General features: G+C 35.8%; 1 protein-coding gene across 9 annotated transcripts; it reads left to right on the forward strand.

Annotated features, from left to right (window-relative positions):
• The first annotated feature begins 6,334 nt into the window (after positions 1-6,334).
• LOC147864677 (ENHANCER OF AG-4 protein 2-like) lies at positions 6,335-19,022 on the forward strand. Of its 9 annotated transcripts, XR_015529711.1 has the most exons (17): positions 6,335-6,550; positions 6,961-7,099; positions 7,207-7,351; positions 8,984-9,060; positions 9,332-10,058; positions 10,176-11,206; positions 11,512-11,923; positions 12,728-12,836; positions 12,903-13,015; positions 13,835-14,025; positions 14,129-15,102; positions 15,432-15,623; positions 15,704-15,773; positions 15,851-16,033; positions 16,249-16,315; positions 18,320-18,400; positions 18,871-19,022. XR_015529711.1 is itself a non-coding variant. In XM_087318799.1 (14 exons), exons 3-13 carry the CDS (start codon positions 7,238-7,240, stop codon positions 15,748-15,750), a joined length of 3,987 nt encoding a protein of 1,328 aa, XP_087174925.1. In that variant the 5' UTR covers positions 6,335-6,550; positions 6,961-7,099; positions 7,207-7,237; the 3' UTR covers positions 15,751-15,773; positions 15,851-16,514. The 9 variants fall into 9 exon arrangements, 5 of the variants coding, with proteins under 5 accessions (XP_087174925.1, XP_087174930.1, XP_087174928.1 ...); XR_015529712.1 differs by lacking the exons at positions 16,249-16,315; positions 18,320-18,400 and having other exon boundaries at positions 15,851-16,017; XR_015529709.1 differs by lacking the exons at positions 18,320-18,400; positions 18,871-19,022 and having other exon boundaries at positions 16,249-16,514.
• Positions 19,023-22,799: the final 3,777 nt, after the last annotated feature.

The raw sequence follows: 22,799 nt of genomic DNA on the forward strand, positions 1-22,799 counted from the left end.
TAGGGATATGGCCACACTATAACACGAGGGGAAAGAACGGAAGAATTAAAGGGAAAAACCAAAGAATATTGATTACAATATGTTTGAAACAGGAGCAATTTTCATTAAACACAGGATATTGTTCGTCAATAAATACAGACATACATTTTCATCACTAAATAAAACAGGGGATTTTGTTTTCCATTCATAGACAGGGCATTTCTTTTCATCAATAAACAAAGGTTTTTCTGTCAATAAAACGAGAATTTGGTTTTTCATCAATAAACAGGGGATTTTCTTTTTCATCAATAAACAGAACACGGGATTTGTTTTCTTCGTCATAAAAAAGGGGAAGTTTTTTCATAAAACAGAAGTTTCTTATCATCAATAAATTGGGATTTCTTTTGTTCATCAACAAACAGGGATAATTTTTCTGCATCGATTAAATAAAAACGACTTTTAAAAAAAACAAAAGTCCAATAAATCAATCTAAGCAAAACAAAATCGCTTAACCAAGATGCAAAACTTACTTGAATTAATTAATTATTTTTGTTCTGAATTGCAAATGAGGCTCATCAAAATGATGGATAATAGAAGGTAAACATACCTGTGATAGATATGATGAAGCAGGTCTTTTGAAGAATCCATGGCTGATTTATACATGAAGGCCCCACATAATAAATAAAAAAGACAATAAAGAGAGGAAGAGGGAAAAGCATGTAAAGATGATTGATTTGATTAGAAAACAAAAAACACACAAAGATGATGATGCATGATGCCTTTTGACCATACCCTAGACAGCTCACCATCATATACATATGATTAGCAATTTGTAGTACCCCACCCAAACCCCAAATAATTAAAAAAAATTAATCGACAAAATACCTACCTTCATTTGAAAAATATCAAATTCTACCCTTCGTTTAAAAAATCATCTAATCAATGAAATTTGAAGACAATCTCATTCTGAACTATCTAATCGGGCAGAATGAGTGAATCGGAGTGAAAAAAGTGCGGTATGTCATTCACATGTATGGATGTGTGAGTCCGGATTTGAACCGAAGGCTTTGTGTTGCTAGCCTAAAAGATTACCACTAGGGTAAATTGAAGTGCAGATCTCAAATTGAACGTTTTATATTTCTATCCTAAAAATTTACCATTAGGGTAAATTCAAACATGGATGTATAAGCTGGGATTTGAACCAAACGCTTTTTCTTGGTAACCTAGAAGATTGCCATTAGGGTAAATTGATTTCTAAAGTCCGGATTTGAACCGAAGGCTTTGTGTTGCTAGCCTAAAAGATTACCACTAGGGTAAATTGAAGTGCAGATCTCAAATTGAACGTTTTATATTTCTATCCTAAAAATTTACCATTAGGGTAAATTCAAACATTGATGTATAAGCTGGGATTTGAACCAAACGCTTTTTCTTGGTAACCTAGAAGATTGCCATTAGGGTAAATTGATTTCTAAAAAAGAAAAGCTTAATAAAAAGATTCATAAATAAATAGAGAACGAGAATTGATGACGAAATTATCATTAAGAACCATGGCGACGCGCCCAATTTCGAGAATATTAGTTCTCCCCTCCTAATAAAAGCCAACTAATTCATGTATTTTAAAGATAATCTCACCCATGGGCCATGACTAATTGGAGTGCCTAGTGAGGGAGATTGATATATGCACTTCGTTATGGTACTCAATATGCTAACAAAAGTTTACCTATGGGGCACGGGAGAGTTTGTGTGGATGCAAATATTGAGGGGACTGTGAGTGAATTTCTCGACAGATCAACATATTTATCAAACTAGTAACTACTTAAAATAAATTGATATTTATTTCAAATACCTTCTCTAGATTGAAGAGTAAGTTTTTATCCAAGTGTAGTTGTTTTTCGGAAACATTGGTAATTGCTATTTTTCTTTCTCAAAAGCACCTTTTTATGCCATTTAGAGGGCTTTTGAGTTTTAATGTAGTGCACTTGGATTGTTGGTCAAAATCCCTATCAATACATGAAATAATCGGAATTGAGGTCCACGATCTACAATATAGATTGCATATTCTTGTGTTAGATTGTATTCCCTTTGTACCCAACAAGCAAGTTTGATTTGTGTATTAAGGAGCGTCTTGGATTAGCTATGGTTTGTGTTAAATAATTTGCATATAAAGGATGTAATCATTTTGGCTGGTTAAACATGTTTTGATCAATTTTGTAGGTTTATATTTTCTTAAAGTTGTAAAGGTTTGTGGATTCCCGTGAGTATCAAAAGGATTCCACCCCATCTAGCTAATAAACTTTCTCTTGTCTCTACTATCTAGGGACAAGGTAGGTGTTTTTTATCCATATTCTTTGAGCTCTGTTTGAGGCGAGGCTTGAATCCAACAACATTACATTTTGTATCTTTTTTCACAATGTTATTGAAATTTTACCGTAATCTAAACATTACATTTTGTATCTTTTTTCACAATGTTCTTTTACAAAACAACAAAAGCTATAAATAATCCAACCCATGTATCCCACACTAACATTGTTAACCATTCATAATGATTGAACCTAGCAAAAAGGCAAGACCAAGTCTTCTTCTTTTATGAAACAACAAAAGCTACAAATAAAAGAAGGAATAATCAAGCAGTCACATTGGAATTGGAATGAAACCATGAAAGAGCTTATTTCTTCTTTTTTAAGTACATACTACATGTTTTGAAGTTAAGATTCTAAGGGCAAAGGAAGGAACAAAACTCATTAAATCGTCTTCATCAATACATACAAAATGCATTGCCTTTTCAAATTCAAACTAATGACATCCTTAATGAGAGTCTTCAACCTCAAATACTAAGATATCTTATTTTACATCAACACAGTTTAGCATTCAATATTTAGTTCTATATATTATGAAATTAATGTAACATCCCACAATATCAACGATATCATAGTGTTACACAGTAACCATGCAAGTGGCAATCATGCATGAGAACTAGGTGGAGACAATGCATGAGTTCAACATTACTATAAATAAAAGTGTCTTTTTTAGTTATAGCTAGAACCACCATGATTGATCACGATGAAGAATTATCCTAGGGCCATGGTACAAATTTTTTACTTATTGTCGATAGCCCATCATTATGAAGAATGTCACTAACTCATGCCATAATGATTAAAGGTAGTATGGAAAGTGGCTCAAATTGCAAGGTGGTTATTCATGTTCGTCTCTCACTTCTCAAGTATTATTCTTGAGTGTCCTCCCATGGAAACACAAAAAATTGAAGCTTAAATACTTATTAAAAAACTTTCGGGATTAATACTAATGGGGGTGTTAGTTTTGGGCTCCTTCAACTAAAAACACGACGTTAATCGTTGCAAAAAATACATGTGGTGCTAACCTTCATCACCAATGTTTAGCCTCGTTTGAAGACTAGAATGCAAGGCAAATTACCTTGTAAAGCTTGACATAGCTCCTTCGACTAAAAACACGACGTTAATCGTTGCAAAAAATACATGTGGTGCTAACCTTCATCACCAATGTTTAGCCTCGTTTGAAGACTAGAATGCAAGGCAAATTACCTTGTAAAGCTTGACATTTAGCATCACATTTTAAAATTAATTGAAAATATAATATAAGCAAAAGAGGATTCAAAATTCCCCTTTTCTTATATTTGTTATCTTATGTTCTTGGTCGTGTCCTCCTCTACATGTGACCAAATGTCAAGCAAGATCACGCCCTTGATCTTGTCATTGCAAGCATGTTTCTTTCCTTCGCTCTCTTGAACATTTTTTTCAATCTATGTCTCTCTCCCTCAAACATAAAACACGTATACAGAAATTCATAAATACACATATACACACAATATGGGTTAACTTTCATTAATCCTAAACCCTTATACCTATTTTAGAGAGAGATAGAGAGAGACCTATCTCCCACAATCATAGTGTGCACTCTTGATGGTGACATTCATTACTACATATATTGAACATCGAGAATTGCTACTAACTTTCACATGTATTACATGAAAATGATATATTTGTGGTCTCATTAGTCATATTTGACCTCCAAAGACAGTGATGCTAAAATCTATTTATCTATCCCTCACATACAAACACCGTGACAATTTGAAATACTTGATGTCCCTAGTGCCAATTACAATAGCAAGGATCTTATTGCAAGGTAGACCCTCTAATGTGTTATATGACTAAGTTGCATATGTGTTTGTGTACCTCAACTAAAATTGTTGTGTAGACAAACATTCTCAAACATTGTGTTGAGGTTTAAAACCTCATCTAGAACAATCATCCATAGCTCATTGATAACCATCATGTTGATGTTTAAAAATCTCAACCATAATTACCATTATGAGGTCATTGATAACCATCACGTTGAGATCAATCCCAAACGTCATATGGAATATCAACATGGTGATCATGTAGAACTTTAGGAATCATCGTGAAGAAAAAGACAACAACTCTCATAGTGGTGAGACAGTGTGGCAACATAAAATACAAATAAAAAAGGAGAAGAAAACTACACTACATATGCTCACAATATGTATAGTAAAACACTTTCTCTCTTGAGAAGAGTTTGTGGTACTTGAGTTTAGGAGCCCTCATGCATATACCGAGGATGGTGCATTGCTTGAACAGAAGGCATTGATAAAGAGATCAATCTTTCATTAGACCAACTAACCAATGACAAATGCCTTGAAATACTAGTCAAGATCCTATCCATCCTCAAAAAAATGTATAGGTTCCCAAAAATAGCTCGCTAGTATGGGTAGAGATGTTGAATGTGGAAATACCCAAGGCCCATAAATACCAAAAATGTACGAGTGCATTCATCAACCAACAACCAAGCCTAAATTTGGCAACGCTTCTACTACTTACCATGGGAAACCACCAACAATATCCCAAACCACTAGCATTCCACCAATCACCCACGCACATACTCAACACAACATGAACATAGCACTTAACAATAGTGAAGAGGAAGAGGAAACAAAAGTTTCACAAAAGTAAAAGCTCTTGTAAACATATCACTTTCATACCCAAGTCTCAACTTGGAAACGGTGAATTACGTCCAAAACTAAATGAAATCCAACCGCACAGAACACTCCCACCCCACTTAACTGCTTATCCAAATCTCCATCTTGAAATATGTAAAATACAAAACAATTCTCACCTCATTGATGATGAGCAACATGCACATTACTAGTATAAGGGAAACCAAGATGGTGTGAATTTTAGCGAAGCAAGAGCTAATGTTCTTCTTTTTATCTTACCTCTTGCTACACACAATACATACAAACGAGTTGGAGGCCAAAGTGGACACTAACCATTGCGACGATCAAGCATAAAACATTGGAAATAATGTGGCGTTGTGATGATCTCATGACACCTAAAACATTCTAGCTACATTACTTCCTAACAATTGCGATGATCAAGCAAAAAACATTGGAAATAATGTGGTGTTGTGATGACCTCATGACACCTAAAACATTCTAGGTACATTACTTCCTAACCATTGTGACAATCAAACACGTAAAGCATTGGAAGTAATGTGGCGTTGCGATGATCTCATGACGCCTAAAACATTCTAACTACATTACTTCCTAACCATTGCGATGATCAAATACCTAAAGCATTTTAGCTATGATTCGAGGGAGATTGAAGGCCAAGGTATTTGAAGCTGTCAATGGTTTCAAGTGGCTCATGCTTATACGTAAAGCATGGTTTATGCTTTTTTTGATGCTTCATTAGGATGATTCTCGTGAAATGGAAGGCAAGCAAATGAGTGCCTCATGGATCAACACGTTTGGTTGGTCGTGAGCGGACTGATTTGTGTGATGGCGAGGCTAAAGAGGAAGATAACAATTGGCAACATTTAAACAATTAAATTGTTAAAATCGTGGTTTCGGATTTCAATTTAGGTCAAAATTCAAAATTTCAAATTTAAATTAAAAAAAAATAAAATATTTTCATTATTTCAAAATTTAAAGATTTTTCCTAAAATCTGAGAATTAGGCTTAAAAATGAAAAGGGTTGTTAAAAAAAAAAAAAAAAAACAACAACTACCAACCAAACAAAACCATCAAATTGTTTAAACCGTTTAACCACGGGTTCAAACCATTTTTAACCGAACCGAACCGTTAAACCATAGTTTCGTGGTTCGGTTCGGTTCAGGTTGTTAAAGGAAGAAGCAGATTCTAGCACGTGTGTACACACAAATGTTGGTTCATTCGTGAGGGTCAGACAAACTCTCTAACGGCGACGTCAAAGGATAACGTTCGTCGTTAAAGGTTAACCAGGCCAGGGTGGGTTAGAATTTAACCCTAGTTAAAAAAAAAAAGACGAGGATGTTTTTTGGCACCTGTGTCCGTCTCACGCTTGTCGTGGACGCTTCTCTTCTCCATTTCTTCTGTTTCAGATCGATTTCAGAAGAACGATCCGATCGATCCTCTTTTCCGCGTGATTCTTCTTCTTCTTCTTCCAGGGATTGTCTCTGAGAGAGAAAGGGAGTCTTCATCGAGAAGAAAGTACCTTTCTCCCCCTACAGTAAAGCTTTCATGGAAACATTTGGACCGGTAACTTCCAGCATATACTCTCTTTTTTTTTCTCATTGAAATATTTGAGCTTGTTTCCCTAGTGTAGCTTTGATTGTCGGATAAGGTCCTGCCTAAACTTTGCTCTTTCTTTGTAAATTTTCCTATGAAAACATTCTATTCCGTCTTCTTAAAGAAAGTTGATGTTGTTCCAGTAGTTTTCTTGAAATATTATGAAGTGTTCATAAATCTAACAACTAAACTGTGCATAAATTCTGTTTTATTCCATCATTTTCTCCTGTAATTCAGGTCTCTTTTCTCAAATCTTGAAGTTTCTTCATTAAATTTTCCGTGTCATCATTTTTTCAGGTCAATTGAACATAGATATTGTTTCTTTCCATGTTTGACTGGAGTATTTAGGCTTCTTATAGAAAAATTTGATGTTTTTTCAGTAAAAATTTCGTGCAATGATGTACAGATGATTTCATGAAAACATTCCAACAGGCAAATCCTGCTGTTTTCCATGCTTTTTCGCTGGGAACTCAGGCTTCTTATCACAAATCTAGATGTTTTGTGGGAAATTTTTGACAGGTAACTCCAGAAAGATTTGAACAAAATTTCATTTATTTTCTTTTTCTAGTTTTTCTCTGAAAATTCAGGCTTCTTATTGGAAATGTTGACGCGTCTTTCATCTGTAGGGAATTTTGAGCTCAGAAATTCCGGGAATTCATGGCTCCCTTTCGAAAGAAAGGTGTTAGGGTTGCAACTGCATCAAACTGTGTGTGGAATATTGGTGATCTGGTTCTTGCGAAGGTGAAAGGACATCCATGGTGGCCGGCAAGAGTAAGATTTTGATATGATCTTTGTGTTAACCCTAAAGTTTAGATTTCTTTTGCAGCGTGAATGTTGCATCTGAAGCTAGATGTTTGAAGCATTGAAAGTTGATAGGAAATATGCTCAAAATGATGCATTGAGAGTTGGCAGGATGGAAATTTGAAGCATTAGCTGAGAGGATCGAAAATTGTATGGAGGTTCACGAGTTGAAAGATTGGAATTTAATATTGTGGGCACTTGAATGGAGCATCATGAATCGATTGGGAAGAATCTTGAATAGAAGGACGTGAATTGATAGGGCAGAAACTTGATTGAACATTGGAAGTTGATAATATAGAACTTTGAATGAAGTGCCAATGGGTCAAATTCTGTTTGCCTGAAGTGTCAGAAGATTTTAGGGCAGAAAACACGAGTAAAGCTGATACAATGGAAAAAGTGAAAAACAGAAAATTGAAGGAAGCATTGAAGCCAATAGGGTGGATACTTTAATTGAAAATTATGATTTGATAGGGCAGAAAATCGAATGAGACATTTAAAGTAGAGATGCAAAAACCTGAATCAAGTATCGGTAGTTGACAGGACAGAAAATTTGAAGTATTGAAAATTGATAGGGTAGAAAATTAAATGAATGTGTCACCTCAAGGTGTCTCACTCCGAGGGCACGCCAATATGCTCCATGAGGGGTTCCCTCCCCTTGTTGGAATCGTTGGCCAAAGAGTCCAGACCTGGTGTATACACTTTAGGTGGTGAACCTGGTGAGAATGGTTGTCGATCATCCTCGAGCGACTAGTATTGTGTATCCTAACTTGGTGAACTCCTACTTACCGCCCTCACAAATACCACTTTAACAGGAAGCTAACTAAAACTTAATAGAAGCTGATAGAAGCTTTAGCATTAGCTAGATTAAGACAGGTACACAAATGCACAAAATATCATGTTAAACACACCTCAACACCATTAAGTTATCACAACCTAACGCATACAATAGAAAGAGTGATTAATGCTTGGGTTAGGAGGTCTCGCAGTGATCACTCATTAATGTGAAGGGCGAGTCAGAGGGTAGAGAAAGCTCTAGCTCAAGTTACAAAGGGGGCTTTAGCCATAAGTTTATGGACGAAGCCAAAAAAGTCACAAAAAGTGGCTAAACCCTTTTGTTAGTCTTCCCCTGTCTTTGCTGGTGCTGCGGTTGTTATGAGTCATATGTTGAGTGCGGTATGGCAGGGGCTTAATAATGAATCATTGGGGGTATGAAGGCCCTGCGATTCATGAATCTATCATGGTTAACCAAAATTTTGGAAGCTAAATTGAGGTTTTTTAAAGACACTTACTAGTTCTTGGTCCCATTTGATGATTATAAAGTCAAATTTATCAAATTTAGATGGAACGCATTTTGATCTTCTTGAAGTTCTGGTGACCAAAATGATTTTGATCCCTGTTGTAATGGACCATTGAAAGCTGATATGTCAGAAATTTGAATGATGAATCCATCCCAAGCATGATTAGTTAAATGAATTGTTCAACGTGAATTTAGGAAATTCTTTACCATTGCCTACCCACTTTGATGGCATGATGTCTAGTTTGTAAGTCAAACATTTGATGATCTGTGCTTGAAATAATATGAACAGAAGTGTCTGATTACAGGTGAGTGAACCAGAAAAATTTGGCCATCCAAAGGATCATCGGAAAGTATTTGTTTGCTTCTTTGGAACTCAACAAATGTGAGTGACTTCATGTTTTGTCTTTATCAGCATTTGTTACTCAATGTGCACACACATCGTATGTGCATATATATATATCTGAATGCACATTACATATATATCTAAATATATGTAGTGTATAAGTAGCACTTACATATTCTAGAGTTCAAGAACATCTGGTAACTAATTCTCTTCATATCAATAATAATGATGAATGACATTTAAATCACAACACGATCATGCCATTTCTTATTCCTTGCTGCACCATGTTCACCCCTCTCTTTTTCTTTAGAGGATCTGTTCAACCAGTAGATGTGAAGGCTTTCACTGCAGATACAAAGAGAATTCTGGTGGAGAAAACATCACTCAAAAATACTATTTCAGATTTTAGTCGGGCTGTAAAAGAAATTTGTGAAGCAGATCAATGCTTGGCCGTTGACAAAAATGTTGACAGTCGGAAAACTGACCAAAGATTGGAGATTGAAAATAATGAGTTCATACTCGTCGATGATGATCACAAGAAGATCAAGGAAGATGAAGATGATGATATTTTGAAAGAGGCACTAACAGAACTAAAAGAAGGCCAGAGCTTTGATGGTTGTGTAAGGAGAATCTTTGATGAGGAAAGCCAGAGTAATAAGAAGCATAGAAAAATGGTCTCACATGTTGATGGTTTGAAAATGAAAGATTCATCTGCTATATACACTAAGAACATGCTCTCCCCAAATATGAAAGACCTGGCTGATGAAGCAAGCTTACGTCTGTCTGGAAGCGACTCAAATTTTTACAGGAATAAGATGTCTCTTGAGAAGTTTGGTGAATCTAATGGTCATAAACTAGCCTCTAGTGAATCACAATCTTCTAAAAAATTCAAAGAGCAGAGGAAACTTGAGGTCAGGAATGCAGAAGACCAACAATCAGCTAGATCAGAGGCACAGGATCAATTAGCCATTGTGGGATACCAAAGGCACAACAAAACATCAACTTCCTTATACAAACAAGCACAGCTGAGTTCACAGGTATGTTGCTTGTACCTATCATTAGATTCCATTCCCCTTTGCTTTAAGAATTCGCTTTTTTTACACTACCTGTGTAATCCTTTCTTCAGCTTTTTATTGTTTTACTTTTGTCAAAAGGTGAGTGGAAATACTGCAAAATATAATGGTTCTGACACATACGAGGCCGAATCCAAGACCCAAGGCATATCTTTGCATGACTCTGTAAAACATCAGAGTCCTGACAGCTCGTCTTTGAGAAAAAACAAGAGTATAAAGAATACATTTAAAAAACCTTTGGGAATTAACTCCCCTACGGGGTTTGATCTAAAAAGGACCAAGGGGATTGCTTTGGATAGATCAAGTGGTTTATTATCTGGCTCAGATGATAAATCCAGATTTCCTTCTCAGAGAGACATTAGTCTTCCTCCAAAGGCTGAGAAATATCGCATAAGGAGCACTGCTGATGGAGAGACTACACTCTCACCATTTAATCACAGGCAATGGGCACTTGCAACAATTAATCCATGCGCATCTGAGGTTTCATCATTGGTTGAAATTTCGAGTGCAAGAAACACTGACCTTGTCAAGGGTAATGAAGCTGAAAAATATAGTATCGTAAAGGGTGCGAAGGTGATATCGTCGGATAACTTTGTCTCCCAGAATTCATTGAAAAGATTTCATGGCCCTAATTCAGAGGCACAGGCTATGCATAAAAAAACCAATAGTCTACAGATACACAATCTTATGAGTTCAGAGCTTGCTATTGCAAAGTCTGAGAGAAAACTTAGCATGGGTGGAAGTGAGTTGAAAGTGAAGCAGTACAGTGAGGTTGCAGTATCTCTGAAGAAATTGGAAACTGGAAAAGTTGTAGAAAGAAGGATCAACTCTATGGATAAATCTGAGAGCAAGTCTAGAGCGATGTCAAAGAACATTCCTCATCATGATGAGAGTTTTGAGGAAGTTGCACATGAAACAATACGAACACATCAGGATCAAGTAGTGAAGCAACCAATTGTAAGCCAATTTGGTGCGACTATCATGCCAACGATGCCATCAGATACAAAACCAACAATGAATGATATCAATAATTCAGGCCTAAGAGGTCCATCTGAGAATTTGGGTGCTTCTAAAGTGCAATTAGAATCCAGTACTAACAAAGTCAGGGCAGCGTAAGTAATCATTTCAAAATTTCATCCTCACCTTATTTATTCCAGGGACAAAGAAAATTCTCCTATGTGCCTGAGTTTTTGTTATTTCCCCAAATTTCCTTGCAAAACCATCGAAAGATTGGAGCAACAAGATTTTCCGCGTGACCAATTATATGCTCAACTCATCCCATGACAATGTTTTGGGGTTTTCCCAGGGACATTCGGGGAAAAGCAAACACTCGCAGCATTCAGGGGAAATAAAGAAAAACCTGGTATTTCAGAGTTCTACCCGTAATTATGTTCACTTTATTTTTGAATCTATGCAGGGTAGAAGCTGCTAGAGAGAAACAGAGACGACTTGCTGCATCTTCGAAGGTCCTGAAGATGAATAAATTTTCAACTGAAGTTATTTCTAGTCCTTCTGCAGAGACAACCCCTGCCACTGATTCACCTGCTCATTGGCAAGCCCAACATTCTGGTGATTTCCTGCATGTTCCTCAAGATGTTTCAGGTGAGATTGTGGGAACAAGTGTCAAGAGAAGAGACCTTAGAGTGGAGGCATGCGAGGACACAATTAATAGTCCAAGGGAGGCCGTCCTTGCTGAAGAGCAGATGGAAGCATTGGTTGCTAGAGACACTTTTGAAGGAATGTTAGAAACATTATCACGAGCCAAAGATAGCATTGCACGTGCTACACGTCATGCTCTTGATTGTGCAAAATTTGGTATTGTTGATCAGGTATTTTTTCCACTAAAGGGTTATTAGTTCCATTTATTCAAACGATTTGATATTTTTTATCCAAACCTTATGAACTTTATATTTTGTTGATGATTTAGCATCCATCTACTGTAGCTGCAACTAAGCTATATGTAAATATATTATATATCTACTTGGTCTTCCAAAAGAGCTATGAAAACAGCTGTAAAAATCAAGCACTGTCATTATTACAGCTGAGGGTTTTTTCCTCCTGATAGTGAGGATTCTTTTGAATCCAAAGTACTCCTTGTTCTTGTTGTCCAGCTAAATATGTGCATCTTTCATATTTCACACTGACTGGGAACTGAAATATCTCCAATTGTACATTAAAGCAAGCTCCATCAGCCATATTATGTGAAACCAAATAACTGGCTGATTTACGTTCTGTTAGTAATTTGAATATCTCATCTAAATTCTTCCCCATTTAGAGTTTTGCATTACCTTCATAGGAGTCATTCCAAATGGTGCACTATGCAGAAGCTACTATGATAAGGTGCACATTATTAAGTACAAACTTTTGTATTTATCAGTAGGTTTCTTTCTGAATTTCAGGTTCCATATGGTAGTTGATTGTTCTTGGGTGATTAATTGCCTATTGGTTATTTTAAACTTTCTCTAGTATTGGGTTCCTTCCCGATTTTCAAGATTCCCATGTTTTGTTGTTCTCGAGTCATTAATTTCTGTCATTTGGGTTTCTTTTTTAATTTGAAGGTCCACACGATTTGGGTTTAATCTGTCTTTACCATGATTGTAATAAGATTATCACTGTGTTTGAATTTGAAACAGATTGTAGACATCATTGTACAGCGACTAGAAAAGGAGCATAGTCTGAGTCATCGATTAAATTTGTTTTATCTTGTGGATTCTATCACACAGATTTCCAGGAATATGGAGGGTACGTTCCTTCTGTACAAAATTTCTGTTTGTATTATTAAGTTGTACTAATGCGAATAATGCTCAGGTTTGTCAGGAGCAATTTATCGTTCTGCTGTGGAGGGTTCATTATCCAGAATATTGCATGCAGTTGCACCTCAAGGAAGTTCTGCCCAGGAGAATCGGTTGCAGTGTTTGAAGGTGAATAGTGATGTGTTTCTCTTGTTTCTTACAATATTCACTATCATTTTGTTCGCACTTGAAGGCATCGCATCCATAAGCATTTCAGTACATTTTTTCAATGTTAAGATATCAGTTTGTAATGACAGAATTACATTAGAGCATGCAGTGTGTCTATATGGAGCTGTAATTATTATTGAATGAACCTTTCCTTACATCTTAATAAGTAGCGATTGTGCTGGTATGCTTGAGAACGAAATCAGTAGAACACTGCTCAAATGAGTCTTTCAGTTACAGTTGCTTGTGAGCTTTTTTAAGCAAGTTTTTGGAAACTATCGACTGTTTTGTACTCATGAATGAGGTTGCTCAATCACATGGAAGCAAGCACATGATAAATTGCTAAAAATCAATATGTCCGCCTCTTGAAATCAAATCTGTGAAAAGTTGATGCAAATCAATGCAATATATTTGAGCTTCATAAGTCTTCAGTGAGGTTAGTTCTATGCATTCAAATTGTGGGTCATTGCAATGAAAAAAGTTCGAAGCATTGTTCAGGTGCAGTTATCACTATTTGCAGATTTAATCTTATCCTATATGACTGCTTCCATTTTGGTATTGCAGCCTTTACAAGCTTGATGACAACCTCACCATTTTCTATGCAATTGTAAATTGCTAACTAGAATTGCAGAGTTTTCTTAGAGTTTGCTTCGTATACACTACTAAATCACAGATATGTCAGTACATGCCTTGTGAAAGCTTAATGAGCTCTATTTGCAAGGAAAAAGTTCCATTGCTTTTCTAGTTGAGACATTATTATAACATTTTTCTCTATGTTTCCAGGTTTTACATATCTGGATTGATCGGCAAGTTATGGAAGAGTCAGTTTTACGCCGGTATGTGGATGAGTTTGAGTGTCAGAAGATTGACAACAAGGCATGCAGCATCTCACTTAGAAAGCCCACACGCTTTGAACGCGCTGTAGATGACCCGATCAGGGAGATGGAAGGAATGTGTGTTGATGAGTATGGAAGGTGAGAAAGAGGAAGAGTTTAAAGAGTTTCTGAAGCATAAGTAGATGTGTCATATTCGTTATCATCTGGAATTGAAATCCTAATAATAACGTTATCTTAACAGCAATGCAGCTTTTGGGCTGAATGGGTTCCTTAGCTCTTGCATGTTCGAGGATGATGTTGATTCTCCTGGTATTATAAAACAGGGTGGAGGTTTCTTGTCGACTACAACAACTATTGAAGTAGTAGAGAAGCCTCTGGAAGGGACTCCTGATAAACACAGACATATTTTGGAAGATGTTGAGGGTGAACTAGAGATGGAGGATGCATGTCCTGAGTCAATTGTAAGAATAGATTCTTTTCAAGAAAGAGAATCAATTCATGATGATTTACATCTTCCACCACTTCCTCCTGATGATCCACCCTCATCACCTCCACCATTACCCTCATCACCACCACCGCCACTGCCACCATCTCCTCCACCGACATCTCCATTATCTCCACCACCACCGCCACCACCATCACTACTGCCGCCATATTCTTCGTTTGTTGTGCATTCATCAGGTCACTCATTCGGAAATTTAACCCCTTCTGAACTCTCACCTACGATGGAAGCACCTAGCTTTGTTAATAATTTAGTGTGTAGAGAACAAGAAAATGCTATGTCTATAATGGGAAACTATAATGGTCACAGTGTAACTGATGATGAGGCATATATGCTCAAGTTTCATCATCAGCAATTTCACCCTGTGCAAAACCCCTTGCCATTGCATAAGAATCCTTCACATAACTCTCCAGTACAGAGAGGAACATATGTTTCTCAATTTCATAATTCTAATTCTGGTTTGCACAATATATCAGAAACTCACCAGACTCATCATGGAACTGTATACTATCAACCACCCTATTCACAGGTCCCTTTACAACCTTCTATATCTCCCAGGATACTTCGTTATGGGAACCCAAAATCTATGCAGGATTATTCTTCCCTTTCTACCGAGGGAGGTAACAGATTGTTGCATGTAAAACATGGTCATCGTCATCCATATAATGACCTTAGCAGTGAAAGGCTTGAGGGGAATATTTCGCCTGATAGAGGTAAAGTTTATCATATTATGATTTTGTTATATTGAATCTCTCAATTAACCATTGTTAACAAACAAAAATTCCTAAAATTTCTCAGAGCAACCCCTGAAAGTGTTATATGAGCAACTGTATGAGAAATCTCCTTTTTGTGAACTTATGTGCTATTTGAGCAATTGAATGTTTAATTCATCCTCTTTCTTTCTCTTTCATGCATTGACCAACGATGTTTGGCGGAGTAATAGAACTTCAGGGACATTCAGAGAAATAAGGAAAACTCAGGCATTTCAGAGTCTTTACCTAGACTATTTGTATTTATGGATTTTGGGCTTGTGCTGGTGCAGGACAAAATCATGATACAATGCATCACAACTGGAGGAACCATTCACATGGGAAAACTTTGGGTATGCAGCAGTCAGAATCTGTAATAGCAGTAGGAAGACCTATGGCATTAGTAGGAAACAATGAAAATCCAAATGCAATATATTCAACAAACAAACAAGGAATAGGTGGGGGTTCAATTGTTAGTGTGACAAGTAAGTTGACATGATCATTGTCTCACTTACGGAAAATATTTTATCTATTCGGTGGTTCTAATTGAAATGTATCTTTGTAGCAAATCAAGCCAGACATGATGTCACAACAACAAAATGGAGGCTGTGACATAGACAACATACTTAGATGAGGTGAAATTATGGAAGCAATAGTTTTTACTTCAAAATTGACTCCATATTTATGTTCTTTCCTATTTGGATGGCTTCAGTACTTAATTGACAAGGAAAATTCAATTCATGCTCTGCTGATGGACACTACAAATTCATACCAAGTTCCTCAAAGAAATCTAGATTCTGGATTCTTGAGACGTTGTACAAATTGTACTCTGAGTATGCCATTGCAGATGTATACATTCAAGTATGCTCTCTCATCGAGGTCAGTGCTCTCAGCTGTTTCATGTCTAATTGATCTGAAATAGATACCGTGGAATAAAGGCTACTCTAGCGATTTTCATTCTTCCACGTGTATATTACTGTGTATATCCATCGGGTGCGCGATTCCGCCAAGAGTTAAAGATAAATCATCCTTGAATGAATCTCGTAATTCTGTTAAGTTTTCAGGTCAACCCTTTGTTATTTTGACGCAATGCAGTATAGCAGCATAAAGAAGAAGAAACCAAGAGAATGAATAATTAAATGAATATGTGCACTTGGGGATGGATTGCTGATAAACGGTGAGTACATTCAAACTCTGTCCTTCGAGAGAAACTTAATTCAAACCCCACTTACACCTGGACATTTTAGCCAAATTTAGGTAGTCATGAAATGATATATAAGTAGTAAATAGTTTGTATCCTTGAGGTTTAAGGTAATTTCCTTGTATCATACAAAATAAAGCCAACATTTCTGTAGCTAAAATCAAATTGATCAAAGCATAGTTGTAGAATACCTAGCGTACAATGCACATAGAACACATATGCTAAGTATTCTAAACTACGTATTCTACAGAGAAAATATGTTAAATACGTAGAATACAAGTAAACTACATTAAATACTTCTTAAAAATAAAGGTTTGAAAAAACTTTATTATTATTTATTTTTAAAATTGTTTTTAACGTTTTTGGAAATGTCAAATACTTGCTAAATATGTCGAATATTTAAATACATGAAATATTTTAAAATGGCAGTTCTAAAACGTAGAATACACGTTTTAGACATACTCTAAACGTAAAATACGCATTTTTTAACAACTATGGGTTAAAGTTCCAAATATGGATGAAATATTGATACCTTACTTTTATCGGTCTTTTTGATGAAGAATTGGAGCCATGATAATAACATATTCACAAAAGGACAGCTGTAAATTGTGTTGAGATGTTCTTGTGGAAATTTTTTCATGTCAAGATGTGGAAAACGTCGTAGAGGAAGAAAATGCACTGAGAGCAATAAATGAATACTTTCTAGTGGAAGATTATAGAGAATTAGGGATGGAAATTCATAAGGTATTAAATATTTGATAATGTCCATGGGAGACTGAAATATGATCTATGGGTGAAAGAACCTAAAGGAGAAAAAAGTAGTGAGCATCTAAATGGAGACTTTTTTAGTGAAAGACTCGAGAATAAACGACGACGAATTTACCTGAGAAAAGGTATTTGCGAAATTCACTTGGAAAGGAGTGGGGAAACAATGCTTCAGTTAATTAAATATCGAACTTTCATGTGAAAATAGTTTGAAGAAATGGGGTGAAGGAATGGTTAAAAAGTAAAGAAACATATAATCTGACCAAGGTTTTAAACATCTTAGTTACGATTACCAATGTCACGGGGATACATGATTGGATTATGGTACATTGGCCTTTTAGATATCAGAAAGACTGAATGTAAAACTATAGGAGGTTTATGACATGAATAAGTATGGCATAAAGAGCAAAAGTTCTGAAGACTAAAAATCTATTGTCTCTTTTTAAGCCATTAGCTTTGGCATTCCTCTTAATTCTTTCCTCAGGTGGTCCTCTTAGTGAACATTTATTTATTAAACATTCCTCTTAGAGGAGGCATGAGTTGGGTTAAAACTCTAGACACGTATGGCTTACAAACGAGGATGAAATAATACCTCTTTAGTAACCTGGCAATCAATTCATACCTTAATTGGTTTTATTTCTGAGAATTGAAACATGACAAAACATGAGCTTGAAATTCTCATATACTGCCAAATAGTTGATTTGAAACGATCTTACAATTCATGGAACTAGAAATGAAACATGACAAAACTATAGGACAAACAATACATTTTCTGACATGTAAGAAACTGTCCTATGTAAGTGTGGAAAAGAATTGTGGCACTTAAATTCCAATTCTTGTATAAAGATTGGAAGCAATTCCATAAAGACCAAACGTCATCTCTAGATATATAATAATGTGCTACCTAAAGAGAAAGGGTACACTATATGTTCTTAGCAAAATTCATGAGGTAAAATACTAAGTTCATTAAGTTTTCTGATAGTATGCAAGACTTTAATCTGTCATTTTATTGGCCTAGCTTTGGTTCTTTATCCAGATGGTTGGCTCGTCTTAGAAACGTTTTGTTTTCATTTAATGCAAGAAAATCTCTAATCTAAATTACCCTCAAGTTTGGATGTAGTGTATCATTGACATTATCTCAAGGTTTTGAACTTGATGTTTTTGTGAGTTAATTAAACCTATGAAAAGTTAAAAAACACTAACCTCGATTTCAAGATAATTTGCAAGACGTTCACCCATATGCAAAGAAGATTATATTGCAACACAATGAAACCAAGGGCTTATGAAAAACCAATAGTAAATATTTTTGTGCATGCATCTTATGTTATTGGGGATCTTTCCATCGGCCTAAGTCGTTAAAAAGTTCTAACATTGCTAGCTTGGCTTTGAGAATGGTAAACTATTCCCAAACAGAAAACATATTTATTGTGCTTGTTCTAAATACTTACGCAAACAACTAACACGATTATTTATCAAATAGTTAGACAAAGTGCACAAGTTACCATAGTAGATTTCTACTATGGTTGAGTGTTTTATGATACAAGTAAATTTTTTTGTATTCTTATTTATGGGGTTAAAAATAGATTAAAACCACCACCACATTGCATTTAACATATATATAAGAGATGTTTACTTTCACTGTAGATGGACATTGATTGTAATACCAATAAGACGATATCATGGAGCCCTTTTAAAATAATCCTAGGGTTTTCTTCACATGTATGTCTTCTGGATACATGCACATCATAACACTTCACCAATTACAGGTGGTGGGCAACTAAAGCAAGTGTTCGTGTAGAACACGATCTCCAGTCACATCCAAGGGTATGATTGTCAATTGAAAATAATATAATTAATTCATATTTTCAATGGCAATAATAATAGATCATGAATATGCTAATGTATTTACCTTGAAAATTAAAAGAGGTTTTCTACTACATAGGGGAAATCAGCCGTGTTGATGAAAATGATTTGTATACTATGTAGAAAGGATTGTAAGTCGATAGCTAGAAGTGGTTGCATTAAATAATGAGTAATAGGCAGCTTATGTCGCAAAAGCAATGCACATGTCTGATTGGATTGTTATACCTCCAGAACCATTCTAAATGTGGGGCCTCGATATTGTTAGCCCTTTTTAAACCCACAATGGCTTATTTAGGTAGCCAATGTCATGGTTGTGACTATTATTCTAGCCGGTGGACCAAACTTGAACTACTTCAAAAGGGCACAAAAACTTTGTGGCACAAAATTTACACGATAGTATATACTTTCATGTAGGTGCCTAATCATGTTGGTTAGTGATTACGACAACCAATTTATCAATGAACTCATTTGAGACAACCGTATGTCATGGTTCACAAGTGCAACATGGCAAATTATCCACAAGCCAATGAGCTAGCTTAGTATGCTAACAAAATGATTCAAACCATTTTGAAGAAATTTGTTAATTATTGTGACCAACAATTGCATTTTGTGATATGGCATATTAAACAAGTTACAAAACAAACATCTTGGTAATGTTGTTCCACTTAATAGCTACTCATACTACAAGTGATCACACTAGTGTATTCTAGGTATTCAATGTTTCCTGCCAAGTAAAACAATTCTTAGATAATGGCATATCTTGACACAAATGAAAAGTTCAAATCCTCAAGCTAGTGAATGGTAATCTAGGTATGAAGTGGCATGATGGATGATACCAAAATAGCAAGACCAAGCCATCAATTTGGGTCTTCATGTTTGCTTTCCTCCACACTAGAAAATGGTTTTTATACGAGAGCCCTTACTTTTTATACAATTTGGTCCATTGCATGTTATAAGCCCATTTCACTTTAGCTATTGTCATCTAATACAGGGCATTTGCCCACAAATTATAATGCAAACATATTTTTTGTATAGAATGCGAACCAAATGGGGCACCCTAAGCCTTCTTTTATTCTTTTATACGACATACATGATTTGTTTTACATTATAACCACATTGAGCATTAGCCATTACTATCTAATCAAGGGCACTTCCCACAAATTACAATGCAAGCATGTTTGCTTAATACATTAGATTAGATTACACCATATAGTGATCCCTTAAAACCAACAACCTTGATAACACATCCTTGCCCTACCAACAATAACCTTGCTAACATCTAGGAAACCATGAAATTGCAATCAAGTATACACAACAAGCAATCATTTTTCTATGCCAAACACAACTAGCCCTCACTAAGGCTCTCCACAAGATGTGTCAAACAAGGCCTTGCCATCTGTGACCATTGCTTTAACTCTTTAAATTTTAAGCATGTGTGGGTCAACAAGTATGTAGACAATATTGTCTCTTCTAGGTTCAAATAAAAATAAGGGTACTTCACCAATCCTGTTGTAACTTGCATAAATCCCACTATATTATTTGACTATAGTGTAATTTGCTTCTACACTAGGTAATTGTACAAGTTCACCAAGCACTTGTCATTCATGGTCAATACCATTACTAATGCTTGAGTATCCATATTTTTCATATCTATTTCAATCCAATCCTTCCATTCCTCATTTACAAGAATGTCAACAATGTTCAAGTAGTGCAATAATGCCAATCATAGACAAGCCATCATGCAACCTTAAAACCAATATTTTACCTTCAAAACCTTGGGACGTAATACATTAAAGCATTATTGACAAAACGATTGTTCATATGAACATAATGAACGTTTACATGCAAGAGCATCAATATAGTTGCAAATCCCTCCCATGAAGGAAGAGTTCATAAAATTCAAATTACAATTATTCAAGGCATAAAAAGTAACTTAGCTAACATGAGTAATATTAGTATTATTGTTCATAGCGAGGACATCACATACACATGCATGTGAATCCAACGCGTCTCGTTGACCCATAATGTAAGATATGTAAAATGTGAGAGTGAGAAAGTCTACACGTTTCAAACGGTGTTCCAAGTCAATAGCTATTGCCATTAGAATAAATTGAGTTGACAAATGGAATTATGATCTAAATGTGGGAATAAGTGCATATCTATTTGATGCATAGTATACTCTATAAATCATGTTCTAAAGTGAATTGATTGGAAAGCTTTTTTATATTGTGCAAATACATCAATATTACACAATAACATATTTAATACAAGACAATGAATAAAAAAAATCAAAATAACATACACTTAAGCTTGATGAAACAAAGAGAAAAAGCATAAACTAATTTACAAGACAATTCAATGCAACAAGACCTATGTCTTTTAAGGTCAATAGGCTAACCAAGTATGTATGTCTTCTAAGGTTCTCAACTATTTTAGAAACAATTACTTGGACAACCTACCATATTTATTACACCTCTTCCTAATTTTCACATGTGTGGGTTTGTTAGTGCTTGTTCAAACCGAGCACTCCCTCTTAGGTGTCATCCAATTCAATTTGGAATTTACTTTATCTTTCATAGTACATACAATGAACTCCAACACTATCTTACTCAATTATCATTCCGCCTAGTTGGTGTTCTATATTTTCTAAGGTTCTCTACTATTTATAAACGATTACTTGGACAATAATTACTCTACATACCATAATTAATACACCTCATCATGGTAATCCACTTTGGTAGGTTTTGTCTTGGGAAGAGAGATTATTGAAAGAGAGTGCAATCTTGAATACAATTCAACCTAAAATTGGAATGATGATTATTTCTATCTTTGGAGGATGCCTATTGGAGACACTAGGCTGAGCAATGAGGCATCACTATACAAAATCTACTAAATCGATTAGAGATGGACAAACGCACTACATAATTTGTTACAATGAATTTGCGGGAATATCTAAAGTTTGATTGCGTTATATTGTGTGTAAAGGTAGCAATCCTTTATTTGTTTTAGCCGGCAATGTCTCTCTTCTTAGTTATAATGTTGGATTACTTGTGATGGCCCACTAAGTTTCTTCCACAAAAGCCATTTGAATTAGTCCAAAGTACTAATAGTTAATTTAATTATTTGTGTTCCACATTCTTGTTTGTTATCATTCATGAACACGTTGCCCAAATTTCACGTTTTGTGCATTACAATTGAGTGACTTAATCTTTGACATATGATGCTTAATCGTTGGAATATAGCACATGATCCAAATAATAGGATATGTATGTCAGTAGAGGATTGAATGCGACCTATGGGACTGGCTTGGGCCTACAATGCTACAGTTTTGAGCCACCAAGCATGGATGGAATAAATAAATAGATTTTTATTGTTGCCCTTGGAGGTTAGATACAACCTATGGAGGGAGAGAGAGAGAGAGAGAGAGAGAGAGAGAGAGAGAGAGAGATTGTTGGTGTCCATAGAGAGGCCATATATTGACCCATAGGTAAATATTGGCCTCAAAAGTAAAATTGGGCAGTATGTGTAGAGTTACGCAACAACTCTCCATGGCCAAGAATTTTATACGAATGAATATTGTGTTTGCGGTGTGCACATTGTGGCTGTGAGAGAAATACGTCTCGGAGCCGAACAAGCTTGATGACAATGTTGTAGGAACTCATAACTCTGAAGTGTTGGGTTGCATGGGAGTGCGATAGAGGGTCTTTTTTGCGTGATAGTGACTGTATGGAATGGGCAGTGGAATGGACGGCCCATTCCATACGGTCGAGTTTCGTAGCCCGGGGGTGTCCAAGCGAAGGGTCTCGTTGTCCGAGCTCTCATCTCACAATCG

This window comes from Azolla caroliniana, unplaced genomic scaffold, assembly GCF_043228905.1.
Source record: "Azolla caroliniana isolate FFs.n. ecotype wild unplaced genomic scaffold, voAzoCaro1.0.p SCAF_4, whole genome shotgun sequence".
NCBI classification, from domain to species: domain Eukaryota; kingdom Viridiplantae; phylum Streptophyta; class Polypodiopsida; order Salviniales; family Salviniaceae; genus Azolla; species Azolla caroliniana.

Bases quoted from the DNA above. Each gene is read 5' to 3' on its own strand.
- LOC147864677 (XM_087318799.1), top strand. From the start codon at position 7,238: ATGGCTCCCTTTCGAAAGAAAGGTGTTAGGGTTGCAACTGCATCAAAC. The intron at 11,924-12,727 runs GTATTTTTTCCA...AATTTGAAACAG, and splicing joins AATTTGGTATTGTTGATCAG to ATTGTAGACATCATTGTACA. The intron at 13,016-13,834 runs GTGAATAGTGAT...CTATGTTTCCAG, and splicing joins ATCGGTTGCAGTGTTTGAAG to GTTTTACATATCTGGATTGA.